At 38.8% G+C, this 26,997-nt stretch overlaps 1 protein-coding gene across 2 annotated transcripts in view; it reads right to left on the reverse strand.

Annotated features, from left to right (window-relative positions):
- Nucleotides 1-1,428: 1,428 nt before the first annotated feature.
- DCTN4 (dynactin subunit 4) overlaps nucleotides 1,429-26,997 on the reverse strand; it is a 43,845-nt gene continuing 18,276 nt past the window's right edge. For both annotated transcript variants that reach the window (XM_064366527.1, XM_064366528.1), the window contains 5 exons: nucleotides 19,750-19,823; nucleotides 12,610-12,664; nucleotides 10,842-10,949; nucleotides 8,440-8,537; nucleotides 1,429-4,002 (listed from right to left, as the gene is read on the reverse strand). In XM_064366527.1, the coding sequence (XP_064222597.1) occupies nucleotides 3,789-4,002; nucleotides 8,440-8,537; nucleotides 10,842-10,949; nucleotides 12,610-12,664; nucleotides 19,750-19,823 (549 nt within the window). In that variant the 3' untranslated portion in view covers nucleotides 1,429-3,788. The remainder of the gene's footprint in view (nucleotides 4,003-8,439; nucleotides 8,538-10,841; nucleotides 10,950-12,609; nucleotides 12,665-19,749; nucleotides 19,824-26,997) is intronic.

A 26,997-nucleotide genomic window follows, 5' to 3' on the forward strand; every position in this document is an offset into this window, starting at 1 on the left:
GCTATTGTTTTCAGCTACTATTACCTTCTTGCTTATCAAGTTGCTAACTTCTCCCAGCTAGCTTGGTGCCTACAATTCCGTTGAAGGAACTCAAGATTTTCCTTTGTTTCCATGTGTGGAGGGGCCCACAAGCCTCCTGAGGGGGTCCCTGTTCTGCCTCAAAACCAGGAGTGTTGCGTTCTGGAAACCAAGTAAAGCCTTTCAAGAAGGGAGTGATAAACTGTCAGATCTACTGAAAATATCACATAGTTAAGGACTGAGAACTGACCCCATAATTAACTGTGGTGATCATTGGTGACCTTGACAAAAGCAGTTTTGACCAAGGGGTGGGGGTGAACACTCTAACTGGAATGGGTTCAGGTGAGAATGGAAGAACTGGAAGGTTGAGTTAGGGTTTCTGTTTTTTGAAAAACTTTTACTTAAATAAAGACAAGGTCTTGTTACAGTGTCCAGTCTTGTCTCAAACTCCTGGGCTCAAGTGATCCTCCTGCTTCGGCCTCCCAAAGTGCTGGCATTACAGGTGTGAGCGATTGTGCCCAGCCAAAGTTAGAGGAGCTTTGCTGTGAAGGGAGTGGAAAAATGGGGTGGCAGCTGAAGAGGAGAGTGAGGCTAATTTCTTTTTTAAGATGAGATAAATCACATGCTGATGGAAAAAGGAAGGGGAGAGCTGCCGATGCTATCTGAGAATAGGTAAGAGGATGTGCTTGACTGTTAAGAGGTGGGGCTGGCTTCAGACAGGAAGAGTGTGAACAATTCATCTAAGTAACAGGAGGGAAGGAAGAGTTATGAAGGTACAGATAAAGGTGGATCAGTGGCCATTGGTGGAGGCAGACCACTGTGTATACTGCAAAGGGTATCTTTAGAAGCAATGACCCAGGATAAAAACTGGTAGAAGTCTAACAACATTTATATAAAGGTTCTGCGAATATGTATGTAAGAAGCTCAAAGCAACATCTCTCATAGATTATGGTGAACTAACCTGCTAAGAGAGTTTAGATTACTTCATTTAAAGAAATGGGGGCCGGGCGCGGTGGCTCACGCCTGTAATCCCAGCACTTTGGGAGGCCAAGGTGGGCGGATCACGAGGTCAAGAGATCGAGACCATCCCGGTCAACATGGTGAAACCCCGTCTCTACTAAAAATACAAAAAATTAGCTGGGCATGGTGGCGCGTGCCTGTAATCCCAGCTACTCAGAAGGCTGAGGCAGGAGAATTGCCTGAACCCAGGAGGCGGAGGTTGCGGTGAGCCAAGATCGCGCCATTGCACTCCAGCCTGGGTAACAAGAGCGAAACTCCGTCTCAAAAAAAAAAAAAAAAAAGAAATGGAAGGGAGCATGCCCCACCAACTCTCTTAACTCCACTCCTATCTTTTGGTTGGTTCTTGGCCTTGCTACTTAGTGTCTACATGAAACCAAACAAAAGACACACTCAAGCTTTGTCTGCTTTATTTCACTACATTAAGTTAAGCAGTAAGGCAAAACAGTAACCTGTGATTCATTAAGATCAAGGAGTACCTCTCCTTCCCAAAAGGGATGTTTCCTCACAAATATGCATGACACTTAGCTCATTATGCTGATAAGCACTTCCAACAAAAGACGACGTTAGTGGGCGAATCAAATAACAAATCCAAATTAACTTAGCCTAAGTTTCCAAAACTGTAGTTTCAAATGCTAAGGAGAACTAACTTTCCCGTGGTGGTGCATACTGACTAGCATTAAAAGTTTTGCACCTCATCTAATATAAAAAAGGCAACAAATACAATTCCTAATTCACCAGCTGCAGGTGTTGAATCATTTTTACAAACACGTGGAATACTAGCTTGCCCTAAAACCTATCTTGAGGAAACATTAAACCAATTGCTCTGTTATTCTTCAAGTTAGTTTGGCTTCTGAAGAAAAAAAGTTTACAATCAAAGTATTTTGTGTTTCTGTGTCCTACAGGAATAAGACCCATACTTCAACATTATTACTTTTGGGAACAAAGACCAGCTACCTGCCATAAACATATGACATGTATGTAGTCTATGCAAAAGTGTAAACATATGAAGGTATTCTCTACTTTGATGCCCATTTCCTCCACTGGCAAATATGGAGCAGTGACTTCACAGTAAGCCCTAGCAGGTAGTAAAATAAAAATCCAAGACTCTGTGGAGTCAGAACAAAAGCTAAACTCTCTATAGTCTGCGAATCTGTAATTACCCATCCCTGTGCTCCCACTCCTAAGAGGCTAAACCTTATTATTACCATAATGTTAGAGATGAGTATTTTCTTTCTTACACTGCATCACATATATTACTCTGTGGGACTATTTCATAAAATTGGCTAGACCTTAAGAGCACGATTTAGTATCTTTTACAAGCTTCCTAAATATTTACAACATTTTCAAGGGAAGCTTACAAGGACTATCTCCCATCTGTATTCTACATTATATTGTATCTTTAATTACGTTTTTTAACTGAAGACTTAAGAACAAGGTAAACAGAAAATTTATCTTTTCCTCAAGTCTCTTGGCCACTTACTAACAATACCTTTACAGAAAACACGGTGCAGCTGGTGGTCTACTTTGTCAAGTTTCATTTTAGAAAACATCATAGAAATTAAGGTTAGCAACCCAACACCAGGATACCAAGTGAAAATTGGGCCACAGTTGTGGGCTACTTGCTTAACTATTTTATGGTTTACAATCAAAATGGTCTTATTTGACTCACCATATGACAAAATCTTAAACTTAGTAAGGGGCAAAGTTCTTCATATCCAGTTTTGGATTCAAGAGATTTTAACAGTTAACTTCCCCTTCAAATCAATGGAAAGAATGCTCGTTGAGAATATGCTAAAAATCTAACCTTTAAAATGTTTTCTGCATTCCAGAAGTGAACCTGTCCACTCAGGTTTTCTTTGGGTTCTTTTCCAGGTCCCAAATAGAACTTACTGAGTTACAGAGGCAGAACAGAGAAAGCGTAAGAAGTAAGACAAATAAAGATTGCCCCCCTGTGGCAGCATTAATCCCTGGGTGTTGTGGCAATATTTAAAACGAATGGAATTTGCCACCCCCTTGACATGACATGTGATTGCTTGCTTCTCAAATTCTTCTTGAAAGGTCCCATATTTTACTGGGAAAAAAATTAAGACAACTAGTAAGTGTCCTGTATTCACTTAGAAAAAGAGGGCAAATGAGAGTGCCTTAACAACTTCACAGGCTGTTCCAATCATCATAATACTAAAGATGATGTGACAATTCAATTTTTCTGTTACATAGGAATCTACGGCAAAACGGCAGCCATTATGGCAAGTGAAGGGATATGTTTCAGACTGTTAGATTATATTTAATGGAATGCAGAAAGCAGTTGGTACATTGCCACCAATGCTGGATCATTAATAGCAGGTCCACCTTTGGGTTATCATTTAAGTTTCATCTGTGACATTGTGATCTTTTAGTGAGATCAGATCAAGAGACAGTACAGTACAGAGTTTCTCAGGTGGTAAATACAATGCCACTCCAAGGAATATCCGTCCCCTTTCCTGGGATGGAATTATGCTGTTGTTATTCAACGTGCAGGGCTCAGTGAGGGAGACACAGACTTACCGGTGTCAACAGAGGTGAGAGCAAGAGGAACAGTAATTACCCTGTGTTCCCAATGCCTCACCTATGCTCCCACTTTCCTAGCAATAGAATTCTGTAGTGCATGGGTACATCATTATAAACAAGGCCTAATGAAGCAGCAGCTTCCACATTTTAACGCAGGTGTATGGTGACACTGTCCTTTGGGATCTGCCCTCCAAGGGAACCTTTTAAGGAAGCAGTGGGCCCAAGCTAAGTTCCACATGCTGGGTGAGCCAGATGACTTCTGTGCCCTGGTCACTTTCTTCAATGGGGCGAATGGGGGCTGCCAGGTTTTTAAAATCATGCTTCATCTTGAAGCACACGGTCACTTCACCCTCCTCACGCTGTGGGGTAACTTTGATGAAAATACCCACTTTGTTGGCCTTTCTGAAGGCTATAATGCTATGGAAAAAAAAAAAAGGAAGTATTAGGTAGATAAAAAATCAGCCAAACCACTAAGACTTATAGTAAAAGTAGTCTTTCACCTTATTCTTTCCTGCAGCACACACAGAAAACCTATAAACACTTTGTTCTTAACCTACCAAGTATTTTTGCTTTGTATTTTTGAGACAGAGTCTCGCTCTGTCACCCAGGCTGGGGTACAATGGCTTGATCTCGGCTCACTGCAACCTCTGTTTCGCAGGCTCAAGTAATTCTCCTATATCAGCCTTCTGAGTAACTGGGACTACAGGCACGTACCACCTCTCCTGGCTAGCTTTATATATCAATATATATACTTTTTGGTAGAGATGGGGTTTCACCATGTTGCCCAGGCTGGTCTTGAACATCAGGGCTCAAGTGATCTGCTCGCCTTGGCCTCCGAAAGTGCTGGGATTACGGGTATAACCCAGTGCGCCGGCCATATATTTTTCTATGAGCTTATACTTTTCTGCTTTTTTAACCAATATAGATGGTACACACTATTCCATAACTTGATTTTTTTCACTATGTTTATCACAAACACCTTTCTATGTTGGTATACATAGATCACCTACATTCTATGTAATGGTTGCATAGTTTTCAATTATGTATTTACCATAATTGGCATATACTGAGGTGCTGCCAATTTTTCTCTATTATAAACAATGGTGCTGCAAACATCCCTTTACATTTACCTCTGTGCAAATGTGGTAATATTTCTACAGAACATAGACTCACACTGTGGAAAGTTATTTACTTTTATTTTTTAGAGACAAGGTTTTGCTCTGTCACCCAGGCTGGAAAGCAGTGGCACGATCATTGCTCACGGTAGCCTTGACTTCCTAAGCTCAAACAATTCTCCTGCCTCAGCCTCCCAAAGTGCTGGGATACAGGCATGAGCCACCATGCCTGGCCATACTGTGGGAAGTTTTAATAACTCAACGCTTTAAGGGAAATTTTGGAATACAATAAATCAGAGTGTTTTTGTAAATAACCTATGTAATTAGGAATTGTAGCATAAAAATATCTCTTCTTTGGGGTTTCCATTTCAATTTCCCCTCATTTGTGCATAAAGTTTGTGCTTTAATAACTTAGTTTCTGAAAGTAAAAGGGCAATGAAATAAACCGCATCTGTCTACTATCCGAATGATCCAAACGATATTCAGTTACTCTAAGAAAGGTTACTGGAATTACACATTTATACATTTATACAGTGTTAGTTTCTAGAAATCTGAAAGTTCCATTAAATCCAATGTGAAATATAATGAATTATTCAGTTTTTAATTACTCTATCATGTAATCAGACTGAAATCTGGTATCCCAGACAATCTTTCCAGAAGTATACCTTGGCTTAACGCATTTCTGTACCTAATTAATTTAAGGACTCACATAAAGCAAGGATTTCAGAGAATACATTTTGTACTGTACAATTCAGTACATGCTGTATTACGGTAACTAACCAAACCTTTGATTTCTATGAGTCATGTAAAAAAAAAAAAAACTCATATAGTTTAAAATGGTAAAAAGGAAAACGTCAGTCTTTCTTTTTGTCCTTAATTTCCCAGGCAACCACTGATACCTGGGAAGCTTTTCCCAAATAAATTTGGATTTCTGGTCCCTAGCTAGACCTGCTAAAAAAAATCCTCTTGGGTTGGGGTCTGGAATATTATAGAATAAACAAAACAAAACACAACACTTGACCTGGTGCTTTCTGAAGTTAACCCACATTTGAACCTCCAGGGGTCAAGCGATTTTCCTGTCTCAGCTGGGATTACAGGTGTGTGCCACCATGCCTGGCTAATTTTTGTATTTTTAGTAGAGACAGGATTTTGCCATGTTGGCCAGGCTGGTCTCGAATGCCTGACCTCAAGTCATCTGCCCGCCTCAGCTTCCCCAAGTGCTGGGATTACAGGAGTGAGCCACTGTGCCTGGCTTTATTTTTCTAACCTACTTTATATTATCTCATCTCTCCAGTATCTTGTTGAGAAAGCTTTTGATCATTCTGTTAAAAACCATAAATGGGCCAGGCACGGTGTGTCATGCCTGTAATCCCAGCACTCTGGGAGGCCAAGGCAGGCGGATCACTTTAGGTCAGGAGTTTGATACCAGCCTTGGCAACCTGGTGAAACCCCATCCCTACTAAAAATACAAAAATTAAGGGCCGGGCGCGGTGGCTCACGCCTGTAATCCCAGCACTTTGGGAGGCCGAGGCGAGTGGATCACAAGGTCAAGAGATCGAGACCATCCTGGTCAACATGGTGAAACCCCGTCTCTACTAAAAATACAAAAAATTTGCTGGGCGTGGTGGTGCGTGCCTGTAATCCCAGCTACTCAGGAGGCTGAGGCAGGAGAATTGCCTGAACCCAGGAGGCGGAGGTTGCGGTGAGCCGAGATCGTGCCATTGCACTCGAGCCTGGGTAACAAGAGCGAAACTCCGTCTCAAAAAAAAAAAAAAAAATAGAAAAATTAGCTGGGCATGGTGGCGCTTGCCTGTAATCCAAGCTACTTGGGAGGCTGAGGTAGGAGAATCGCTTGAGCTCGGGAGGTGGAGGTTGCAGTGAGCAGGAGATTGCGCCACTGCACTACTCCAGCCTGGGTGACAGAGTGAGATTCCGTCTCAAAAAACAAAACAAAAACTGTAAATGTTCTCTGTGCCAGTTTATTAAGCTACTGTTTTTCAGCTCCAGTACACCTCTCTCTGTTTTGCTTTGTGATACAAGATTCTGCTCCGACTGTTTCTGCTTGGTCGGCTGGCTCCTTGCGAGGTTTTGTCAGTAGCAGGCTCTAAAGGGAGACTAGAAGTCTGGAGGAGGAAGGGTCTTGCTCTTCCTTTAGAGATTCCCGTTTGCTTGTGGTCCCTGTTCCCTATGGGCATCACTCCAAAAATGTCTTTTTTTTTTTTTTTTTTGAGACAGGGTCTGGTTCTGTTGCTCAGGCTGGAGTGCAGTGGCACAATCACGGCTCAAAGCAACCTCTGCCTCCAGGGCTCAAGCGATCTTCCCATCCCTGTCCCTTGAGTAGCTGGGAGGGACTACAAGCATGCGCTGCTACACCTGCCTAATTTAAAAAATTTTTTTGTAGAGACGGGGTCTCACTGTATTCCCAGGCTGGTTTCAAACTCCTGGGCTGAAGTGATCTTCCTGCTTCGGCCTCCCGAAATGTTGAGAATACAAGGGTGGGCCACCATGCTCAGCCCAGCAATGCTTCTTGACCCAGTAAGCGGCAGTATGCAGTTGAAGTTTTCTAATGCTTGTATAACCAGTTTCATCATGCCACCCCTCCTTTGCCATCATGAGATGCCAGGACCAGGCAAGCAGTGTTCCCCTTCAGCTCACCGGAGGCCTGAGTTTCAGCTACGTGGAGCTTCTTCTTTAATTTCTAAATTTTAATAATTCTATTTCCCTTTGTTACTGCCACCCTAGGGGTGGTAGCTGCCTCATAAAATAGCTATCTTTGAAATTCATTCCCATGAAGTAGCATAAAATTGCTACTTTAGTGTTCTTTTTCACTTTTTAAGTTACGCAAGTGAACAATTCTTTATATTAAAATGTCTGTTCAAATTATTGAAAATCATTCAGCCTATAAACTGAATTCTCTGATAAACATAGTTCCCAGTTAGTGGAAGGTTTGGTTCTTACTTTTCAGTTATTGGGTATGAGGGAGTAAAATCTATTAATTACTCTAAGGGGGTAGAGGTGGGAACAAACCCAATGATAAATCTGTAGGGATAGAATATTGCATCCTCTCCACAACCATTAAAATCATATACTTAAAAGTTTTTTTATTAACATGGGAAAACATATTCAAGTGAAAAACAAAGGCAAAAAAACTGTATTTACAGAATGATCCCAATGAGGGGAGAAATATCTGAAAGGACAAATGCCAAAAATGTTAATGATGTTTATCTCTGGTGGTGGGATAATTTTATTTTCTTCTTCATTGTTTTACATATATTTCCCCAATTTTCTACAATAATTATTTTTAGAAACAGGAAGAAAAAAGTTATTTAAAAAAATCCAGACAAAGGCTGGGCGCAGTGGCTCATGCCTATAATCCCAGCACTTTGGGAGGCCGAGGCGGGTGGATCACGAGGTCAAGAGATCGAGACCATTCTGGTCAACACGGTGAAACCCCGTCTCTACTAAAAATACAAAAATTAGCTGGGCATGGTGGTGTGCGCCTGTAGTCCCAGCTACTCGGGAGGCTGAGGCAGGAGAATTGCTTGAACCCAGGAGGCAGAGGTTGCGGTGAGCCGAGATCGTGCCACTGCACTCCAGCGTGGGTAACAAGAGCGAAACTCCGTCTCAAAAAAAAACAAAAAAACAAACAAACAAAAAAATCCAGACAAAAAAATGGATATATAAATGGGCATTCTGTATCAGCCAATTGTGGTATGGGGATCACGAAAAGATCACTTACTCGGGATCATCCTGAAAGTCTTGGGGTTCTGCCAACTCATCGTACTCTGCTGCTGCATCCTTGCCAGCTAAAACGAGCTCCTTGGGAGGCACCACCACCTGGAGAGCAACACAGAGAGGCCTGTCTGAGAAGAGACCAGTGTGACAGAATATAGCAAAGTATGACACTGATTTAGACATATGGAAGCACGCAGCAAGTTTCAGGAAACATATACTACTTACATGGAGTTTATAAGAACAAAGGTTTTAAGAGAAAGGTAAGTGAGTACTTACTTCATGGGGTCTGCAATGAGGAACTGGGGAGAACATGAGGGGTTCAATTGTGTCTTTTTTATTTCTTAAGAGGATGGGGAGAAATGGGTGTTTGCCATATTATTTTTTATATTTTTCGATACACCTGAAATAGTCCATCATGAAGAACAACACAAAAGAGAAATACTGGTTCCATCACATTGTTTTCTGACATGGTATCGGCAGATTCGTGGTACCTGATACATAAACTCACATGAGATAGTAGGTGTTTACGGTCATGGAAAAAAATTAGCATTCTTCAGACTTGTGTAATAATTAGGCCTCAACTTTGCTCCATCAGAGGTTAACAGTTAACAATGTCAATCAAATTTCTAATTATGGATACAAATGTGGGAGGGGAGGTATAAAGAGAGATAAAGACAAGCTGTGCTTATGTATCAGGTACTTACTTCTGTTTCTGTCTTAACTGAAGCTGCTGAGCTGCTTATTAGCGTTAATAAAGAAAAAAGCAGCAAGGACCAGATAAGTGTTATCTGTCTTTGGAGGTGATGCTAGTAAGTGAAATCATGAAAAAAAGAAAAAGAGAACAGAAATTCTCTAATAATAGTATTTCAGTCACAGCTAAAGATATAGGTATCCTTTTTAATCATTTTTATTATAAATATGATGCTGAATTATGAATCAGTAATACATGATCTATAGAGAAAACCTCTTGTTCTAAAATTTCAAGTACTAAATGAATTACAAAGTAGCAAAATATAAAGAGACCATATTACATTCATTCAACTAACACTAAGGGTCAAAATCAACCACTTTAATATTTACTCAGTGCTGTGTTTTTTTGTTTTTTCTTTTTCTTGAGACAGAGTCTCACTCAGTCACCCAGGCTGGAGTGTAGTGGTGCGATCTCAGTTCACTGAAACCACCGTCTTCTCGGGTTCAAGCGATTCTCCTGTCTCAGCCTCCCAAGTAGATGGGATTACAGGCACCCTCCATCATGCCCAGCTAATTTTTGTATTTTAGTAGAGATGGGGTTTTACTATGTTGGCCAGGCTGGTCTCGAACTCCTGACCTCAGGTCATCCGCCCGCCTCAGCCTCCCAGATTGCTAGGATTACAGGTGTGAAACATTGCACTGGCCTAGTTAGCGCTGTATGTATACTCTTTGTAAGGTAGAGGAATCTAGAGGAAGCATACCAGCTTCTAAATGATTTCAAGCATATAATTTCTAAAAGGAAACAGTATTTCACAAGTGTTGAAGAATGAATGTATGAGACTGAGAGGCTGAAAGGGCATGTATATTAGGGGAGTCAGGATAGGAAGGAGGCATTCTAGGTACAACGAATAGCATACACAATTCTCCAGTGTTCAAGTTTATAACCTACTGGATCTGTCTGAATCACAACGACTAATATATATACAATTCAGAGAATGCTAAATTTGAGGATCTGAAGGAAGACCACACTGGAGAAACAGACAGAAGTAATGTCGTCAAGGAGCTCTTATGCTATGCCAAAAATCTGGACTTCATCTCAGTCAAGAGCGATGCTAAATGACCAGCATGCACAGAGTTGGATTTGAGAAGGATCGCCCTGGTGGCAGTAGAGAAGAAATGTGTTGAAATGGAGGTGGTGGTGTAAAAATAGCAAGGTTAGTTAGGAAGTTACTGTCACGGTCCAGGTAAGAAACGATGGGACCTTCAAACAGGGCAGTGTGTTTCAGGATAAAGTGAAAAAACTTAGGAGGTGGAATCAAAAGCACTTGCTGACTAGATGTGGAAAGGAGAGTGCAGAGTGGATTTTTTTTGAGACGGAGTTTCACTTTTGCCACCCAGGCTGGAATGGCGCAATCTCAGCTCACCACAACCTCCGCCTCCTGGGTTCAAGCGATTCTCCCGCCTCAGTCTCCCAAGTAGCTGGGATTACAGGCACGCACCACCATGCCCGGCTAATTTTGTATTTTTAGTAGAGACAGGGTTTCTCCATGTTGGTCAGGCTGGTCTCGAGCTCCCTACCTCAGGTGATCCGCCCACCTCTGCCTCCCAAAGTGCTAGGATTACAGGAGTGAGCCAATGCACCTGGCAAAGTGTGGAGTGTTTTAAGCCACTCCAGGCAAAGTGAGGGTCAGTCAGGCTGAGGCAAAATGCTCCTACCTTAGCAGTGCTATTGATATCATCAGGGTCCCCCTCCTCACACTCCAACAGAGTCACATGGGTGAGGTTCTCAACTGGATTCGTAAGAGTCAGGAGGACCTGGCTTTCCTGGGAATAGGAAATACGTCTCTCATACATTCGCCACTTTCTTAGCTGCTATGCCAAATATTTCACAAAATTACTGTCCCCCCCATTACTCCTGAGCAATGACACCTTACCTATACCTCTACATGACTGTGTTCTCTACGTGCTTACTATTACTATCTATTCTATTACCTATATGTTAGACTAAATTCTTTCTGGAGTTGCTATCTCACTGAGGAAATGGGACAGGTTCTACTGAAAAGGCCAGTAACTAGATCCAGAAATTGAGGAATGTTCATTATCTAAGTGATTGTTTAAAGTTAAAACTCTTGTCCCACCCAGGTTGACATTTAAGGACTGAAAAGAAGACCCTCATAAATAAAATGTGGGAGCCACAGGCCAGTCAGATGCATTAACAGAAAAAATGGCACATCAAGACTATAAAAACTTTTTTTTTTTTTTTCTGAGACGGAGTTTCGCTCTTGTTACCCAGGCTCGAGTGCAATGGCGCGATCTTGGCTCACCGCAACCTTCGCCTCCTGGGTTCAGGCAATTCTCCTGCCTCAGCCTCCCGAGTAGCTGGGATTACAGGCACGCGCCACCATGCCCAGCTAATTTTTTGTATTTTTACTAGAGACGGGGTTTCACCATGTTGACCAGGATGGTCTCAATCTCTTGACCTCGTGATCCACCCACCTCGGCCTCCCAAAGTGCTGGGATTACAGGCGTGAGCCACCGCGCCGAGCCCAAAAACTTTTAAAATTTTTTATTATTTCTTTATTTTTGAGACAAGGTCTCACTCTGTCACCCAGGCTGGAGTGCAGTGGCATGATCATGGCTCACTGAAGCCTGGACCTCCTGAGCTCAGGTGATCCTCCCATCTCAGCCTCCTGAGTAGCTAGGACCACAGGTGTGAGCCACCACGTCTGGCAAATTTTTTATATTTTTTGTAGAGATGGGGTTTCCCCATGTTGCCCAGGCTGGTCTTGACCTCTTGGGACTAAGTAATCTACTTTTCTTGGCATCTCAAAGTTCTTGAATTACAGGTGTGAGCCACTGTGCCCGGCCTTATAAAAACTTTTTAAGACTTCTTGAATTGTGATAATCCACCCTTATTTGGTACTCTCTCTAGATAAGAAAAAAAAAAAAAAAATCTTTCAAATGAAGGACCATATAATAAACATTTATATTATCAGGAGCAGCATGGAAAAAAAGAGCTAAAGAGGTTGCTGCAGAATATTCTATAATTCACTGGGGGTGTGTGTGTGGAAGGAAGGGGAGTAGAAGAGGACTCCAAGGAAGAGAAGGGCTGTCATCCAGAAGAAATCTAGCTGACTCCTAGTACCTGAAACATAACATACAGGAGATTGAGGGGAATCTCTAGGCTGGAGAAGAGCAAAAGATGCCTGTGGGATCCAAAATTCTCTCCTTTATTTTCCCCACCTATAATTTCACCTTAATATAATGTGTACCCTGCTCCTTCTCCCTACTTTTAAAAGATGCTGTTGTTAAGAATCTCAGTGTCCATAAATTTAAAGTCTCAATCCCTTTTTAATCCCAAACTGTCTTCTTTTCTATCCCTTGCTCACTGGATCCTGTGCCAAATACTCACACAGACATTCACATATATATATGCACATATCATTGATCAATCCTTTTTCTTATTAATAAGCAAGGTACTAACCTTCATGTAGCGAAGATTGGGAATTGACATGATTCTCACTTCTGGAATATAATTGCTATGCATAAATAAAAAAATGCATTAATGTTCATTGGCGTCTCTTAAAATTATTACTTTTTAAAAATCTAGTGCAGTAAATAAAGGATTTCTTCATGTTAATTAGAACATATCAGAGAACAATAATTTTATTTTATTTTATTTATTTATTTTTTTTTGAGACAGAGTTTCGCTCTTGTTACCCAGGCTGGAGTGTAATGGCGTGATCTTGGCTCACCGCAACCTCCGCCTCCTGGGTTCAGGCAATTCTCCTGCCTCAGCCTCCCGAGTAGCTGGGATTACAGGCACGCGCCACCATGCCCAGCTAATTTTTTGTACTTTTAGTAGAGACAGGGTTTCACCATGTTGACCAGGATGGTCTCGATCTCTTGACCTTGTGATCCACCTGCCTCAGTCTCCCAAAGTGCTGGGATTATGGGTGTGAGCCACCACGCCTGGCTAGAGAACAATAATTTTAATGAACCATATCATCACAGTAAGAACTTAAGAAAAGACATAAGACCAAACTGGTATGAGTTCCTTCTGAAATCTTATATGCATTTCTAGTTTAAACTGCCCAGGCCCTGGACTAGCATTTATTTATCAAGATATTGCGTAGCAATGACTAAGGCAAGATAATTATCTCCTTGTGCCTTGGTTTTCCCAATTATAAAATGAGGAAAATAATGATATCTATCACTTGAGGTTACTGTGAAGAATAAATTGAATAAAACATGCAAAAATGCTTTGAAAAATGCTTCGAACAAAGCTCACATAAATGTTAACTACTGTGCATACATTAATGTAATACAAAATCTATTGCAGAAACACTAAATGTCGGAGAAAAAAGTACATCTTAGAATCAAGGCAGTAAGACATTTACACTTTAAACGAGCTATTTTTCATGGTGACAACCAGGATTACCTGAGTAACAACAGAAATTTAAGGAACTTTTGTCTTTCTTAATCTCAAAAAAACAAATACACACACATACAAATGCAACAATAAAAAGAAATGTAAGGACCCCACTTCTAAGAATTTGAATTCAGCAAGTCTGAGGTTTGATGCTAGGGAATCTGTAGTTTTTTGTGTTCTTTTTTTTTTTTTGAGACAGGGTGTTGCTGTCGCCCAGGCTGGAGTGTAATGGCACAATCATGACTCACTGAAGCCTCGAATTCCCAGGCTGAAGTGATATTCCCACCTCAATCTCCCAAGTAGCTGGGAGTACAGGTGTGTGCCACCATGCTCAGCTAATTTTTTGCTTTTTTGTACAGATGAGGTTTTACTATGTTGCCCAGGCTGGGCTTGAACTCCTAAGGCTCAAGAGATCATCCAGCCTTGGCCTCCCCAAGTGTTGAGATTACAGGTGTGAGCCACACACCTGGTCTCAGAGCATCTGTATTAAGACAGCCAGGCAATTCTAAAATGATGTCAGAAAAAAACACTTTTTCTCAAAGCAAACTTAAGAAATTGATGCCAAACACAGGCTACCATTCAGTGTTTCTGTAATGAGTGTAATTCTTAAGTAAGAAAGGAGTTAATCCCAGATTTCACATGTACCATTTCTAGGTCTCTATTCCTAACTAATCATGTATTAAATAAGAGTAATTAGAAAAATGAACATATTGCCGGATGCGGTGGCTCACGCCTGTAATCCCAGCACTTTCGGAGGCCGAGGCAGGTGGATCACGAGGTCAAGAGATTAAGACCATCCTGGTCAACATGGTGAAAACCTGTCTCTACTAAAAATACAAAAAATTAGCTGGGCATGGTGGCGGATGCCTGTAATTCCAGCTACTCAGGAGGCTGAGGCAGGAGAATTGCCTGAACCCAGGAGGCGGAGGTTGCGGTGAGCCGAGATCGCGCCATTGCACTCCAGCCTGGGTAACAAGAGCGAAACTCCGTCTCAAAAAAAAGAAAAATGAACATATTTTATAGTGAGTTACAAGGCATTTGCAAACATAATTACTCTGATTCTTTTCAAGAACCCCAACAGGAAGGCATTATTCCCATTTGAGAGAGAAGGGAAGTAGGTTTAGACAAAAACAGTGACAGACCCCCTACCTGGCCCTCCTAGATCCTTCTGACTCACCAGACATGTACTTCCCAATCTTTTTGTTTCCTGACTTATTTTTAATTGCTGCATAATATTCTACAGTACAAGTTATCTCAATTTAATCAACTACTTCCTTGTTAATGGTTAATCAGTTTGACACTGATTAACTGTTGGTTAAACTGTTAGCAGCTTTTTGCCATTAAAATATTCTAAGACACATCCTTGGAAATGTATCTTTTTACATTGGTGCTTTTGTTTCTACAGAATACCTTCCTGAGATAATATTGCTGGTTAAAATGTCTATGTAATTTGTTTTGATATTCCCAGACCACTGTCCAAAAAGACTAGCAATTCAAGATCCTACCAACAATGTATGCAAATATGTATTAAAAAATTTACCCACATTCTCATGAGCACTAGATGCTAATTACTTTTTAAAACTTTTCCTATCAAGTCTTAATTTCTTTCCATATACAGTCTATCTTCTGACCATTTGAAATTCCTCTTCCAAAAGCTACCTGTTCAAATCCCTTGTTCCACATTCCACTTTACTGCCTCCCTCTATTTTTATCCTTTCAATTTCCGGAATTCTCTATACCTGGGATATTAAACTTTATCACAACTGCCAAATATTCTTTCTTGCTTTACTATTTGTCTCAGGACTTCGATGCTAATTTTGTCTTTTAGAATTTTTTTTCATTAGAGAGAGTCCTGCTCCACTATCTAGGCTGGAGTGCTGTGGCACAACCATAGCTCACTGCAGCCTCGACTTCCTGGGCTCAAGGGGTCCACTCACCTCAGCCTCCCAAGTAGCTAGGACTACAGGTATGCCATCACACCTGGCTAATTTAAAAATTTTTTTGTAGAGATGGGGTCTTACTATGTTGCCCAGGCTGGTCTTGAACTCATGGGCTCAAGAGATCTTCCTGACTCAGGCTTCCAAAGTGCTGGGATTACAGGTGTGAGCCACTGTTCCTGGCTTTAATTTCACATATATATATTTTATTGCATTATGGGTTCTGGAGTACACGTAAAGAACATGCAGGACTGTTGCATAGGTACACACATGGCAATGTGGTTTGCTACCTCCATCCCCATCACCTATATTTGGCATTTCTCCCCATGTTATTCCTCCCCAACTCCCTATGCCCCACTGTCCCTCCCCTAGTCCCCCACAACAGACCTCAGTGTGTGATGCTCCCCTCCCTGTGTCCATATGTTCTCATTGTTCAACACCCGTCTATGAGTGAGAACATGCGGTGTCTGATTTTCTGTTCTTGTGTCAGTTTGCTGAGAATGATGGTTTCCAGGTTCATCCATGTCCCTATAAAGGACACCAACTCATCGTTTTTTATGGCTGCATAGTATTCCATGGTGTATATGTGCCACATTTTCCCTGTCCAATCTATCATCAATGGGCGTTTGGGTTGGTTCCAAGTCTTTGCTATTGTAAACAGTGCTGCAATGAACATTTGTGTGCATGTGTCCTTATAACAGAATGATTTATAATCCTTTGGATATATGCCCAGTAATGAGATTGCTGGGTCAAATGGAATTTCTATTTCTAGGTCCTTGAGGAATTGCCACCCTGTCTTCCACAATGGTTGAACTAAATTACACTCCCACCAACAGTGTAAAAGTGTTCCTATTTCTCCACATCCTCTCCAGCATCTGTTGTCTCCAGATTTTTTAATGACCACCATTCTAACTGGCGTGAGATGGTATCTCAATGTAGTTTTGATTTGCATTTCTCTAATGACCAGTGATGATGAGCATTTTTTCATGTTTTTTGGCCTCATATATGTCTTCTTTTGAAAAGTGTCTGTTCATGTCCTTTGCTCACTTTTGAATGGGTTTGCTTGTTTCTTGTAAATCTGTTTTAGTTCTTTGTAGATTTTGGATGTAAGTCCTTTGTCAGATGGGTAGACTGCAAAATTTTTTTCCCATTCTGCTGGTTGCCAGTTCACTCTAATGATTTTGCTGTGCAGAAGCTCTGGAGTTTAATTAGATCCCATTTGTCTATTCTGGCTTTTGTTGCCAATGCTTTTGGTGTTTTAGTCATGAAGTCTTTGCCTATGCCTATGTCCTGAATGGTTTTGCCTAAGTTTTCTTCTAAGGTTTTTATGGTGTTAGGTCTTATGTTTTAAGTCTTTAATCCATCTGGAGTTAATTTTAGTGTAAGGTGTAAGGAAGGAGTTCAGTTTCAGCTTTCTGCACATGGCTAGCCAGTTTTCCCAACACCATTTATTAAACAGGGAATCCTTTCCCCATTGCTTGTTTTTGTCAGGTTTGTCAAAGATCAGATGGTTGTAGATGTGTGACATTACTTCTGAGGCCTCTGTTCTGTTCCATTGGTGTAAATCTCTGGTACCAGTACCATGCTGTTTTGATTACTGTAGCCTTGTAGTATAGTTTGAAGTCAGGTAGTGTGATGCCTCCAGTTTTGTTCTTTTTGCTTAGAATTGACTTGGCTATGCGGGCTCTCTTTTGGTTCCATATGAAGTTTAAAGTGGTTTTTTCCAGTTCTGTGAAGAAGGTAATTGGTAGTTTGATGGGGATAGCGTTGAATCTATAAATTACTTTGGGCAGTATGGCCATTTTCACAATATTGATTCTTCCTAACCATGAGCATGGAATGTTTCTCCATCTGTTTGTGTCCTCTCTTCTTTCGTTGAGCAGTGGTTTGTAGTTCTCCTTAAAGAGGTCCTTTACATCCTTTGTTAGTTGTATTCCTAGGTATTTTATTCTCTTTGTAGCAATTGTGAATGGCATTTTGTTCTTGATTTGGCTCTAAGTCTGTTATTGGTATATAGGAATGCTTGTGACTTTTGCACATTGATTTTGTATCCTGAGACTTTGCTGAAGTTGCTTATTAGTTTAAGGAGATTTTGGGCTTAGATGATAGGGTCTTCTAAATATACAATCATGTCATCTGCAAATAGAGACAATTTGACTTCCTCCTTTCCTAATTGAATACCCTTTATTTCTTTTTCTTGCCTGATTGCTCTGGCTAGAACTTCCAGTACTATATTGAATAGGAGTGGTGAGAAAGGGCATCCTTGTCTACTGCTAGATTTCAAAGGGAATGCTTCCAGTTTTTGCCCATTCAGTATGATATTGGCTGTTGGTTTGTCATAAATAGCTTTTATTATTTTGAGATATATTCCATCGATACCGAGTTTATTGAGAGTTTTTAGCATAAAGGGCTGTTGAATTTTGTCGAAGGCCTTCTCTGCATCTATTGAGATAATCATGTGGTTTTTGTCTTTGGTTCTGTTTATGTGGTGAATTACGTTTATAGACTTGTGTATGTTGAACCAGCCTTGCATTCCCGGGATGAAGCCTACTTGATCGTGATGGATAAGCTTTTTGATATGCTGTTGCAATCGGTTTGCCAGTATTTTATTGAAGATTTTTGCATCTATGTTCATCATGGAAATTGGCTTGAAGTTTTCTTTTCTTGTTGAGTCTCTGCCAGGTTTTGGTATCAGGATGATGTTGGTCTCATAAAATGATTTGGGAAAGATTCCCTCTTTTTGGATTGTTTGGAATAGTTTCAGAAGGAGTGGCACCAGCTCCTCTTTGTATGTCTGGTAGAATTCGGCTGTGAATCCATCTGGACCTGGGCTTTTTTTTGCTGGTAAGCTATTAATTGCTGCCTCAACTTCAGCCCTTGTTATTGGTCTATTCAGGGTTTCAAATTCTTCCTGGTTTAGGCTTGGGAGGGTGTTAAGTGTCCAGGAATCTATCCATTTCTTCCAGGTTTACTGGTTTATGTGCATAGAGTTGTTTGTAGTAATCTCTGATGGTGCTGTGTATTTCTGTGGAATCTGTGGTGATATCCCCCATATTGTTTTTTATTACATCTATTTAATTATTCTCTTTTCTTTTTTATTAATCTGGCTAGTGGTCTATTTTGTTGATCTTTTCAAAAAACCAGTTCCTGGATTTATTGATTTTTTTGAAGTGTTTTTTGTGTCTCTATCTCCTTCAGTTCTGCTCTGATCTTAGTTATTTCTTGTCTTCTGCTAGCTTTTGAGTTTTTTTGATCTTGCTTCTCTAGCTCTTTCAATTTTGACAATAGGGTGTCGATTTTAGATCTTTCCTTGCTTCTCGTGTGGGCATTTATTGCTACCAGTTTTCCTCTAGACACTGCTTTAAATGTGTCCCAGTGATTCTGGTACGTTGTGTCTTCATTCTCATTGGTTTTGAAGAACATCTTTATTTTTGCCTTCATTTCATTGTTTATCGAGTCAACATTCAAAAGCCTGGCTTTAATTTAATCTTTTATAATGCCTATTTCTTTTTGCTATGGTCAAAGGTGTTTCTTTTCCTTAATGGCTTCTGGGTTTCCTGCCTTGCTAAAGAAGGGCTTTCTTACTCCAAAGCTAGACAATACCTTCCTAATTTTGAAAATATTTTTCTTGTTTGCCAGGTAATTTAAAAAATTAATGTATTAGTAAAGTATGATGAGAAATGAAAAATTTAATGGGTAAGTTTTAAGTGGCTGTATTTGTCTCTAATGAGAACTATTCAGATAGCCTGATAAGTAGTTTTTAAACACAAAATTCTCTTCTACTTACAAGTCCCAGAGAGTTAACAATAACTTAATCACTTTCACCCCAGTCAATGAAGTGTTATCATAACACAGGTAAAAAATGAACAGTTACAGGGATACTCTTCAATTAGCTATACATTATTACTTTTTAATTTTTTGAAGGATTATTCCCAAACTAAGATATTTTATAATTTGTAATGAAAGACTAGAGACTCTCCACCAAATAACATGCCTCGTTGCCCCAGATCATACTAGGTCACTGTGTCCCTGACACCAACATATCTGAATCTATGTCTATAGATTCATCTTAAACTTCATGGCATGTAACTGAATTCAAAACCTAAACAGGAACAGAATGTCAAGATTATTTTGATATGATTTTTTTTTTTTTTATTTTTTTAGGCCAGGAGTAAACACACTTCACACTGGGGAAGAAGAATAAACCAAAATAACTCAAAACAATAACCGAAAACACTAATCCCAAAATACTTACACAGCGACCAGCTGGATTTTGAATTTGATTGATGTTGGGTTAAATTCTGGCTTGCTCAAATTATGTTCACATTTCTAAAAAGAAAACAAATATAACATGTATCAGAAGACAACACCACATTTTGCTAATCCATAGAGCTGCTAAATTCAGAAGGATAGCATTTATGAGAATTTTGCTTGGTTTTAATCTGCTATATGACCATATGTTTTTGAAATAGTTTATACCAACCAAAGTTTACACAAGATGTCTGGACTTCCTGATATGTACAATCACACTATCCAATATTATGATACCTCTGTGCTACTTAAAAACTACAAAAATAACTAACACATACTGAATACTTACTGTATGTGCTGAGCAATGTGCTCACTGGTTTAAATGGATTTAAACATCACATCAACTTTTTGAGGTAGGTACAGGTATTATATTAAGGTTGGCATTTTATAGATGATTAAAATGGTATACAGGAATGGTAAGCTACCTGTGTAACTTCATGGAGCCAATAAAAATGGATACTGGGATTTAAATCCAGGTAGTATAATTCCAGATCCTATGCTTAAAGTAGAGTAAGAATTATTTGTTTTGAGATAGGATATCACTCTGTTACCCAGGCTGGAGTGCAGTGGCACAACCAAAGCTCACTACAGCCTCCAACTCCTGGGCTCAAGCAATCCTCCTGCCTTGGCCTCCCAAAGTGCTGGAATTACAGGCATGAGTCACTGCACCAAGCCAGTAACAACTATTTACTACTTTCTTAAATATGTACTACATACACCTGGTTAAAATATTTTTTAACAGTACAAAAAAGGTGTGCAGCGTAAAGATTACCTGTTATCTGTCTGTCCCGTTCCTCTCCCCAGATAGCCTAATGCACATAAAAGTACAAGCATACATCACCTTGCTTTTTTCACAGTAACACAAAAGGGAACATTTTATATTTATTTTTTTGCCCTTTGCTTTTTTCCTTTAATCTAACTTGTAATTAGTTCCATTTCAGTACACATAGAGGAGCCTCTGTGTCCCACTGTAACAATTTCTATAACTTATAGAAGACAGAAATTGATGGACATTCAGGATGTTTCCATTATTTTGCTATGGTAAGAAATGCAACAATGAGTGTTCTTGTACATGAATCATTTCCCAAATGTCTTAAGTATCTATAAGATAATTTCCTAAGAGTAGATCAAAGGGTGTATGTATTTGCTATTTTAATGGATACTGCAATATAACTGACTAATCTGATGATTATGACATGATATCCCGTTGCAGTTAAAATTTTTAAAATTTTTCATTTTCTCATTGCAGTTTTAATGTACATTTCCCTGATTAGTGTATAAATTTGAATTTCTTTCATATTTATTGGCTATTGGGATTTCTTCTGCCATAACTTGCATGTTAGGATCTACTGGTTATTTTTATTTCCTTGCTGATTTGCTGAAGTTCTTTACACACTCTAGACATTAATCTATTGTTAATAATATACCTTGCAAACTACTTTTCTCAGTCGTGGCTTATCTTTTTATTTCTTTCTGGATTTTCTTTGGCATGAGGGTACAAGTTTTACTTTTTTTTTTTTTTTTTGAGACAGAGTCTCACTCTATCACCAGGCTGGAGTGCAGTGGTGCAATCTCAGCTCACTGCAACCTCCGCCTCCCAGGTTCAAGCGATTCTCCTGCCTCAGCTTCCTGAGTAGCTGAGATTATAGGCGCCCGCCACCACGTCCAACTAATTTTTGTATTTTCAGTAGAGATAGGGTATCATCATGTTAGTCAGGCTGGTCTCAAACTACTGACCTCATGATCTGCCTGTCTCAGCCTCCCAAAGTGCTGGGATTACAGGTGTGAGCCACTGTGCCAAGCCAAGTTTTACTTTTAATGATGTAAAATATGTAACTATACATCATAGTTTGTGCTTATTTGTCTTACTTATGAAACATCTCCTACCTAGAAGTCATGAAGGTATTTTCCTGTATTTCCTTCTAGAAGTTTTGCTTTTCAAATTTCCAATGTTCCTGATATTAACGTCTGTGTAGGGTATGAGCAACTCAATTTTATTTTTTTCCATATAATCACTCGACCTAGCAAAATTTAATAGCCTATTCTTTCCCTAATGATCTAAAATGCTATACTTAGTATATAACAAATTTTCTCACATGCATTGGCCTATATCTGCATATATATATATGTATAGACACACTTTTTTTTGTTTATATGTATGTTTGTATTTTCCCTCCATTTTTATACAAAAAGTTACATACCTACCATGCACTTTGCTTTTTGCATTTAAAAATGTATCCCTTATTAGCACATTCTTTTAAATAAATTTATAGTACTCATTGTGTGGATATACCATGATCTCTGCGTATTTTGGTTTGTATTTGTGGAGGTGTAAGGTAGACTCCTATAAGTTGATGAGACAAAAGGTAACTTTACTTTTGGTAGATATTGCTATATTAATGGTGTATTAGATAACTAACCATATTTATATAAATTTATATCAATTTAATTTATATAACTATTTCTATTACTAAACTTTTTTAAGAAATCAACTTCTGATTTTGTTGTTCTTTTGTACTCTATACTGGTTTCTTAATTTATTAATACTTGCTCTCCTATTGTCTTTGGACTTTGCTATTCTTTTTCTAACTTCCTGAAATGGATGCTGACATCACTAATCTTTTAATACTTCTTCTTTTCTAATATATATACTGTATAGCTAAGCATGGCCTTAGTTGTATCCTATAAGTTTTGCTATAAAGAAATTATTGATTTCTAACTTAACTGCATTGTGACAGAATAATATACTTTTATAATTTCATCTTCCAACTGACAGCCTCACCAAGAGAAAGCACAGGGACTCCAATGGCAGCAGCAGCATGTACAAAGAAACGATTATGAAAGTTGGTAGACAATGTTGGGTGGGTGCCCCAGGTCTCTCCAAGCAGACATATATATATTTATTTTATTTTATTTTATTTTATTTTATTTTATTTATTTATTTATTTATTTTGAGACGGAGTTTCACTCTTGTTGATTTATTTTGAGACGGAGTTTCGCTCTTGTTGCCCAGGCTGGAGTGCAATGGAGCGATCTCAGCTCACTGCAACCTCCGCCTCCCAGGTTCAAGCAATTCTCCTGCCTCAGCCTCCCAACAAACCTATATTTTAAGTAGAATTAAAAAAAAAAGTTGGTGTGAGGCTACATGACTTTTGATCAAAACAACGAGATACAGGGCTTCTAAATATAAGGGATCATCTGAAATCCACGTTGTTTGAAATAACTGTCTAATTTTGAGGGTTTCAGTATTTGTGTGAAAATTCAACAATTTTTAAAGAAGTCCTTGGAAATTGGCATTGACAATCAATCTCCTTAAAATAGAATTTCAAAGCTTTTCAACACACTGCAACTCTCCCTAGCTTTGGACCAACTCCACAACCGAGCAGAGCCACGTCCTCTAGACATGCATTGCTCTGCTGCTGGATACTCCAACAGCTTGCACAAAGGAGCTCACTTAAAAAGAGATATTGTGTAGTTTAAAATACATTAATTTGTGTAAAATAAATTGCTCTGTTATAAACCACCATTAAAAACCATTATAATGTTTTTAATAATATGATTTGGCACTTAAATATTTTTGGAGTGAAAATTATCACTAAAGTAATATATGACTCCCACAAAAATATGGTTTTATCATATTAAAGAGAACTGTATTGATTTGCCAAAATTCCGCAACTTAGCAAAGGTATTACCTTCCTTGGATTTGTACTTTGTGATTTAGTATGCTGTACTGTGGGCTGGTTACATTAATTGAAAAAATAAAGTCATTATGCAAGTTTTGCAGCACTCTAAACATAAGCAGAAAAACAGCTGTTCACATCTTTTAGCAATTCACATTTGTCTACCTTACAAACTACCCTGTGTCAAAATCATGATTTTGTAATTGCTAAGGTATGATATGTCAGGTTATTTGAAAACAATTATTTTTTGAAGTAATTGTGACCACAAAACATCCTTTTTTACATGAAGAGTTATACATGATTTGAAATTATGCAAATGATGTCTTGATCTGAAGCATAAACCCCAGGTACTTAATGTTTTTAATAATATGGTGCCACTGCAGGGGTTGGGGGCAGTGCAGAAGAACAAGGATAATGGTCAGGGAGGATTGGCCTAACTAATCACTAAGTGAATTGTACTGCAGCTTTTATTTATGGGAAATCCTTATTTGGGATATTCGAGGGCAGCTGCAAGCTGAAAACAATCCAGTAGATGTACTTTGTTTATATTTTGTACCAGACAATTATCAACTGCTAAATAATAGCTTTGATATTTGCAACTGTTGCATACAGACTATTTTTGCTAAAAGGTGATTAGCTCTTGCCTTTAATTTTACAACGCTTAATGTGATAAACTTCTAGTCATGTTTCCTATGAAAGAGACTATTTAATATATGTACATAGACCACAGAAATAGTATAACTATTTTATAATTACCATTTTTCTACTTAAAATATTTAAAATAAGACTTTTCTTAGGACATTTCTAAAGCAGATTAAATCCAATAAGGTTTCTGATTTTTTTTTTTTGTAACTGGAGATAGTTTTTCCAACTGAAATAACGTTTCAGTTAAATAAAGCATTGTTAAATATTAATATTTGATTAAAAAATTGTCTTGTAAAATTTCTGTAAATTATATTTGTTCTAAAAAAAAAAGGTATAATGTCCTAATATTAAAAGATGTTAAACAAATCCTTTTCCTTTGATTTTTAAAACTCTGATCTAATGATAAAGTTCCATTAATTTTCATTTTCCAGTACGGTTAAATACCAAAACAGCTGGTAATTCATAACTTTTACTTGTTATGATATAAACACACAACAAGCAAATGTATTTAAGAGGACTAAACGGAAATAAAGTATTCAAAAGAGAAACCCTTGTGCTATTGAGCATCTTAACCTATTTATTATTATTAAAGTATTAACTTGAATTAAGGAAACCATTTCTTGTTAATAAAAACTTTCTTTTAACTGACAAAAAAAATTTCATCTTCTGAAAAATGCTCAGACTTACTTTATAATAACCTCGTATATAGTCAACCTTTATAAGCGTTCTGTGAATACTTGAAAAGAATGCATATATTCTGCAGATATTGGGTACAGGGTCTATAAATGCCCATTTGGTCAAGTTTGCTAGTTAAATTGTCCAAATGTTCTATATTCTAACTGATTTTCAACTATTTGTTCTTTCACTTACTGAGAGAAGTATGTTAAAATTTTCCAAAATGATTTGTCCACTACGTAATTTTCTCAAATGTTAGCATATCTGGAGTCTTATTATTTGGTGCATATGACTTTAGACAGTTGTATCTTCTTTGTAAACTGAATCTTTTTTTTAAACAAATTATCCCTCTTTTAAAAAAATTAGTGTTTGTGCAATATCTTTCTCATCTCTCTCTACTTTCAACCTTTCTGAATTCTCATGTGTGTGCCTCTTATAATAAGCATATAGATGGCTCACTGTAATTTGCTTTATTATTTAGACTGACAATGTTTGTCTTTTAATAGAAGCATTTAGTTCACTGGTATTTAATGTAAATACTGATACATCTATATTTTAATCTACTATCTTACTACACACATTCTTTTTTTTTTTTTTTTTTTAAGAAACAGGGTCTTTTGGCTTTGTCACCCAGGCTGGAGTGCAGTAGTGTGATTATGGCTCACAGCAGCCTCAATCTCCTGGGCTCAAGTGATTCTCCTGCCTCAGTCTCCTGAGTTGCAGGGACTACAGGTGTGGGCCACAACACTGGCCTTTTTTTTTGGTAGAGACAGGGTCTCACTATGTTGCCTAGTCTGATCTCAAACTCATGGGCTCAAGTGATCTTCCTGCCTTGGCCTCTTAAAGTGTTGCAATTACAGGCACAAGCCCAGACTTTCTATATGAACCATCAGTTCTATGTTCCTTTGTCCCTTCTTTTTCTTTCTTTTATAAAGGTTTTTCATTATTGAAATTTTCTAACATGTACAAAAATATAGAATGATGTTATAAATCTCCAGGTACTTAGCACCCAACTTCAACAATTATCAACTTAGGAATATATATGCAGGACTTGAATCTATGCTCCCAGGTTAAACAAACAAAAAGAATCAGCAACTTGTTATTAAAAATTAGCAACAATGGGTTGGGCATGGTAGGCCTGTAATCCCAGTACTTTGGGAGGCTGAGGTGGGCGGATCACCTGAGATCAGGAGTTTGAAACCAGCCTGGCCAACATGGTGAAATCCCATCTCTATTAAAAAAAAAAAATTAGCAACAATGGCAAATCTTGTTTCATTTATACTCTTCTTTTTTTTTTTTGAGACAGAGTCTCACTCTGTTGCCTAGGGTGGAGTGCAGTGGTGTGATCTTGGCTCACCGCAACCTCCACCTCCCGGGTTCAAGCGATTCTCCTGCCTCAGCCTCCCGAGTAGCTGGGACTACAGATGCGTGCCACCACACCCTGCTAATTTTTTGTATTTTTAGTGGAGACGGGGTTTCACCATATTGGACAGGCTGGCCTTGAACTACTGCCCTCATGATCCACCCGCCTCAGCCTCCCAAAGTGCTGGGATTACAGGTGTGAGCCACCATGCCCAGCCTTTCATTTATACTCTTAACTACTGCTCATCCCTGATTATTTTGCAACAAACATCATGTCATTTCCTTCATAAATATTTCTGTGTGTATCTCCAAAAGATAAACACATTAAAAAAAAACAAAATCCAGTACTAACATATTCCTAAAAAAGGAAAAATACATCTTTTTTGTTTTTTTTTTCCCCACGAGACAAGGTTTTACTATGTTGCCTAGGCTAAAGTACAGTGGCTATACACAGGCATGATCATCACACACTACAGTCTCAAACTCCTCTGGCTCAAGGATTCTCCTGCCTCAGCCTCCAGAGTAGCTGAGACTACAAGTGCTTATCACTGTGCCCTGCTGCATAGTTCTTTAATAGCATCAAAAATTCTACCAGTGTTCAAATTTTCCCAAAGATTTCACAAACTTTTCTTTCCTTCTTTCCTCTTTCCCTTCTTCCCTCCTCCCCTGGGCCCTTTCTTTCTGTTTTGTTTGAACTCAGAATCTACACAATACCTATACATTGTGTTTGGTTGGTAAACTTTTAAGTATCTTCTAATATACAGAATGATTAAGTAACCTTAGCCACTAGCAACATGTGGTTATTTAAATGAAATTAAAGATAGACTCAG

Source organism: Aotus nancymaae, unplaced genomic scaffold (genome assembly GCF_030222135.1).
Source record: "Aotus nancymaae isolate 86718 unplaced genomic scaffold, 86718_ANA_hifiasm-v0.15.2.pri h1tg000064l_1, whole genome shotgun sequence".
Classification (NCBI taxonomy): domain Eukaryota; kingdom Metazoa; phylum Chordata; class Mammalia; order Primates; family Aotidae; genus Aotus; species Aotus nancymaae.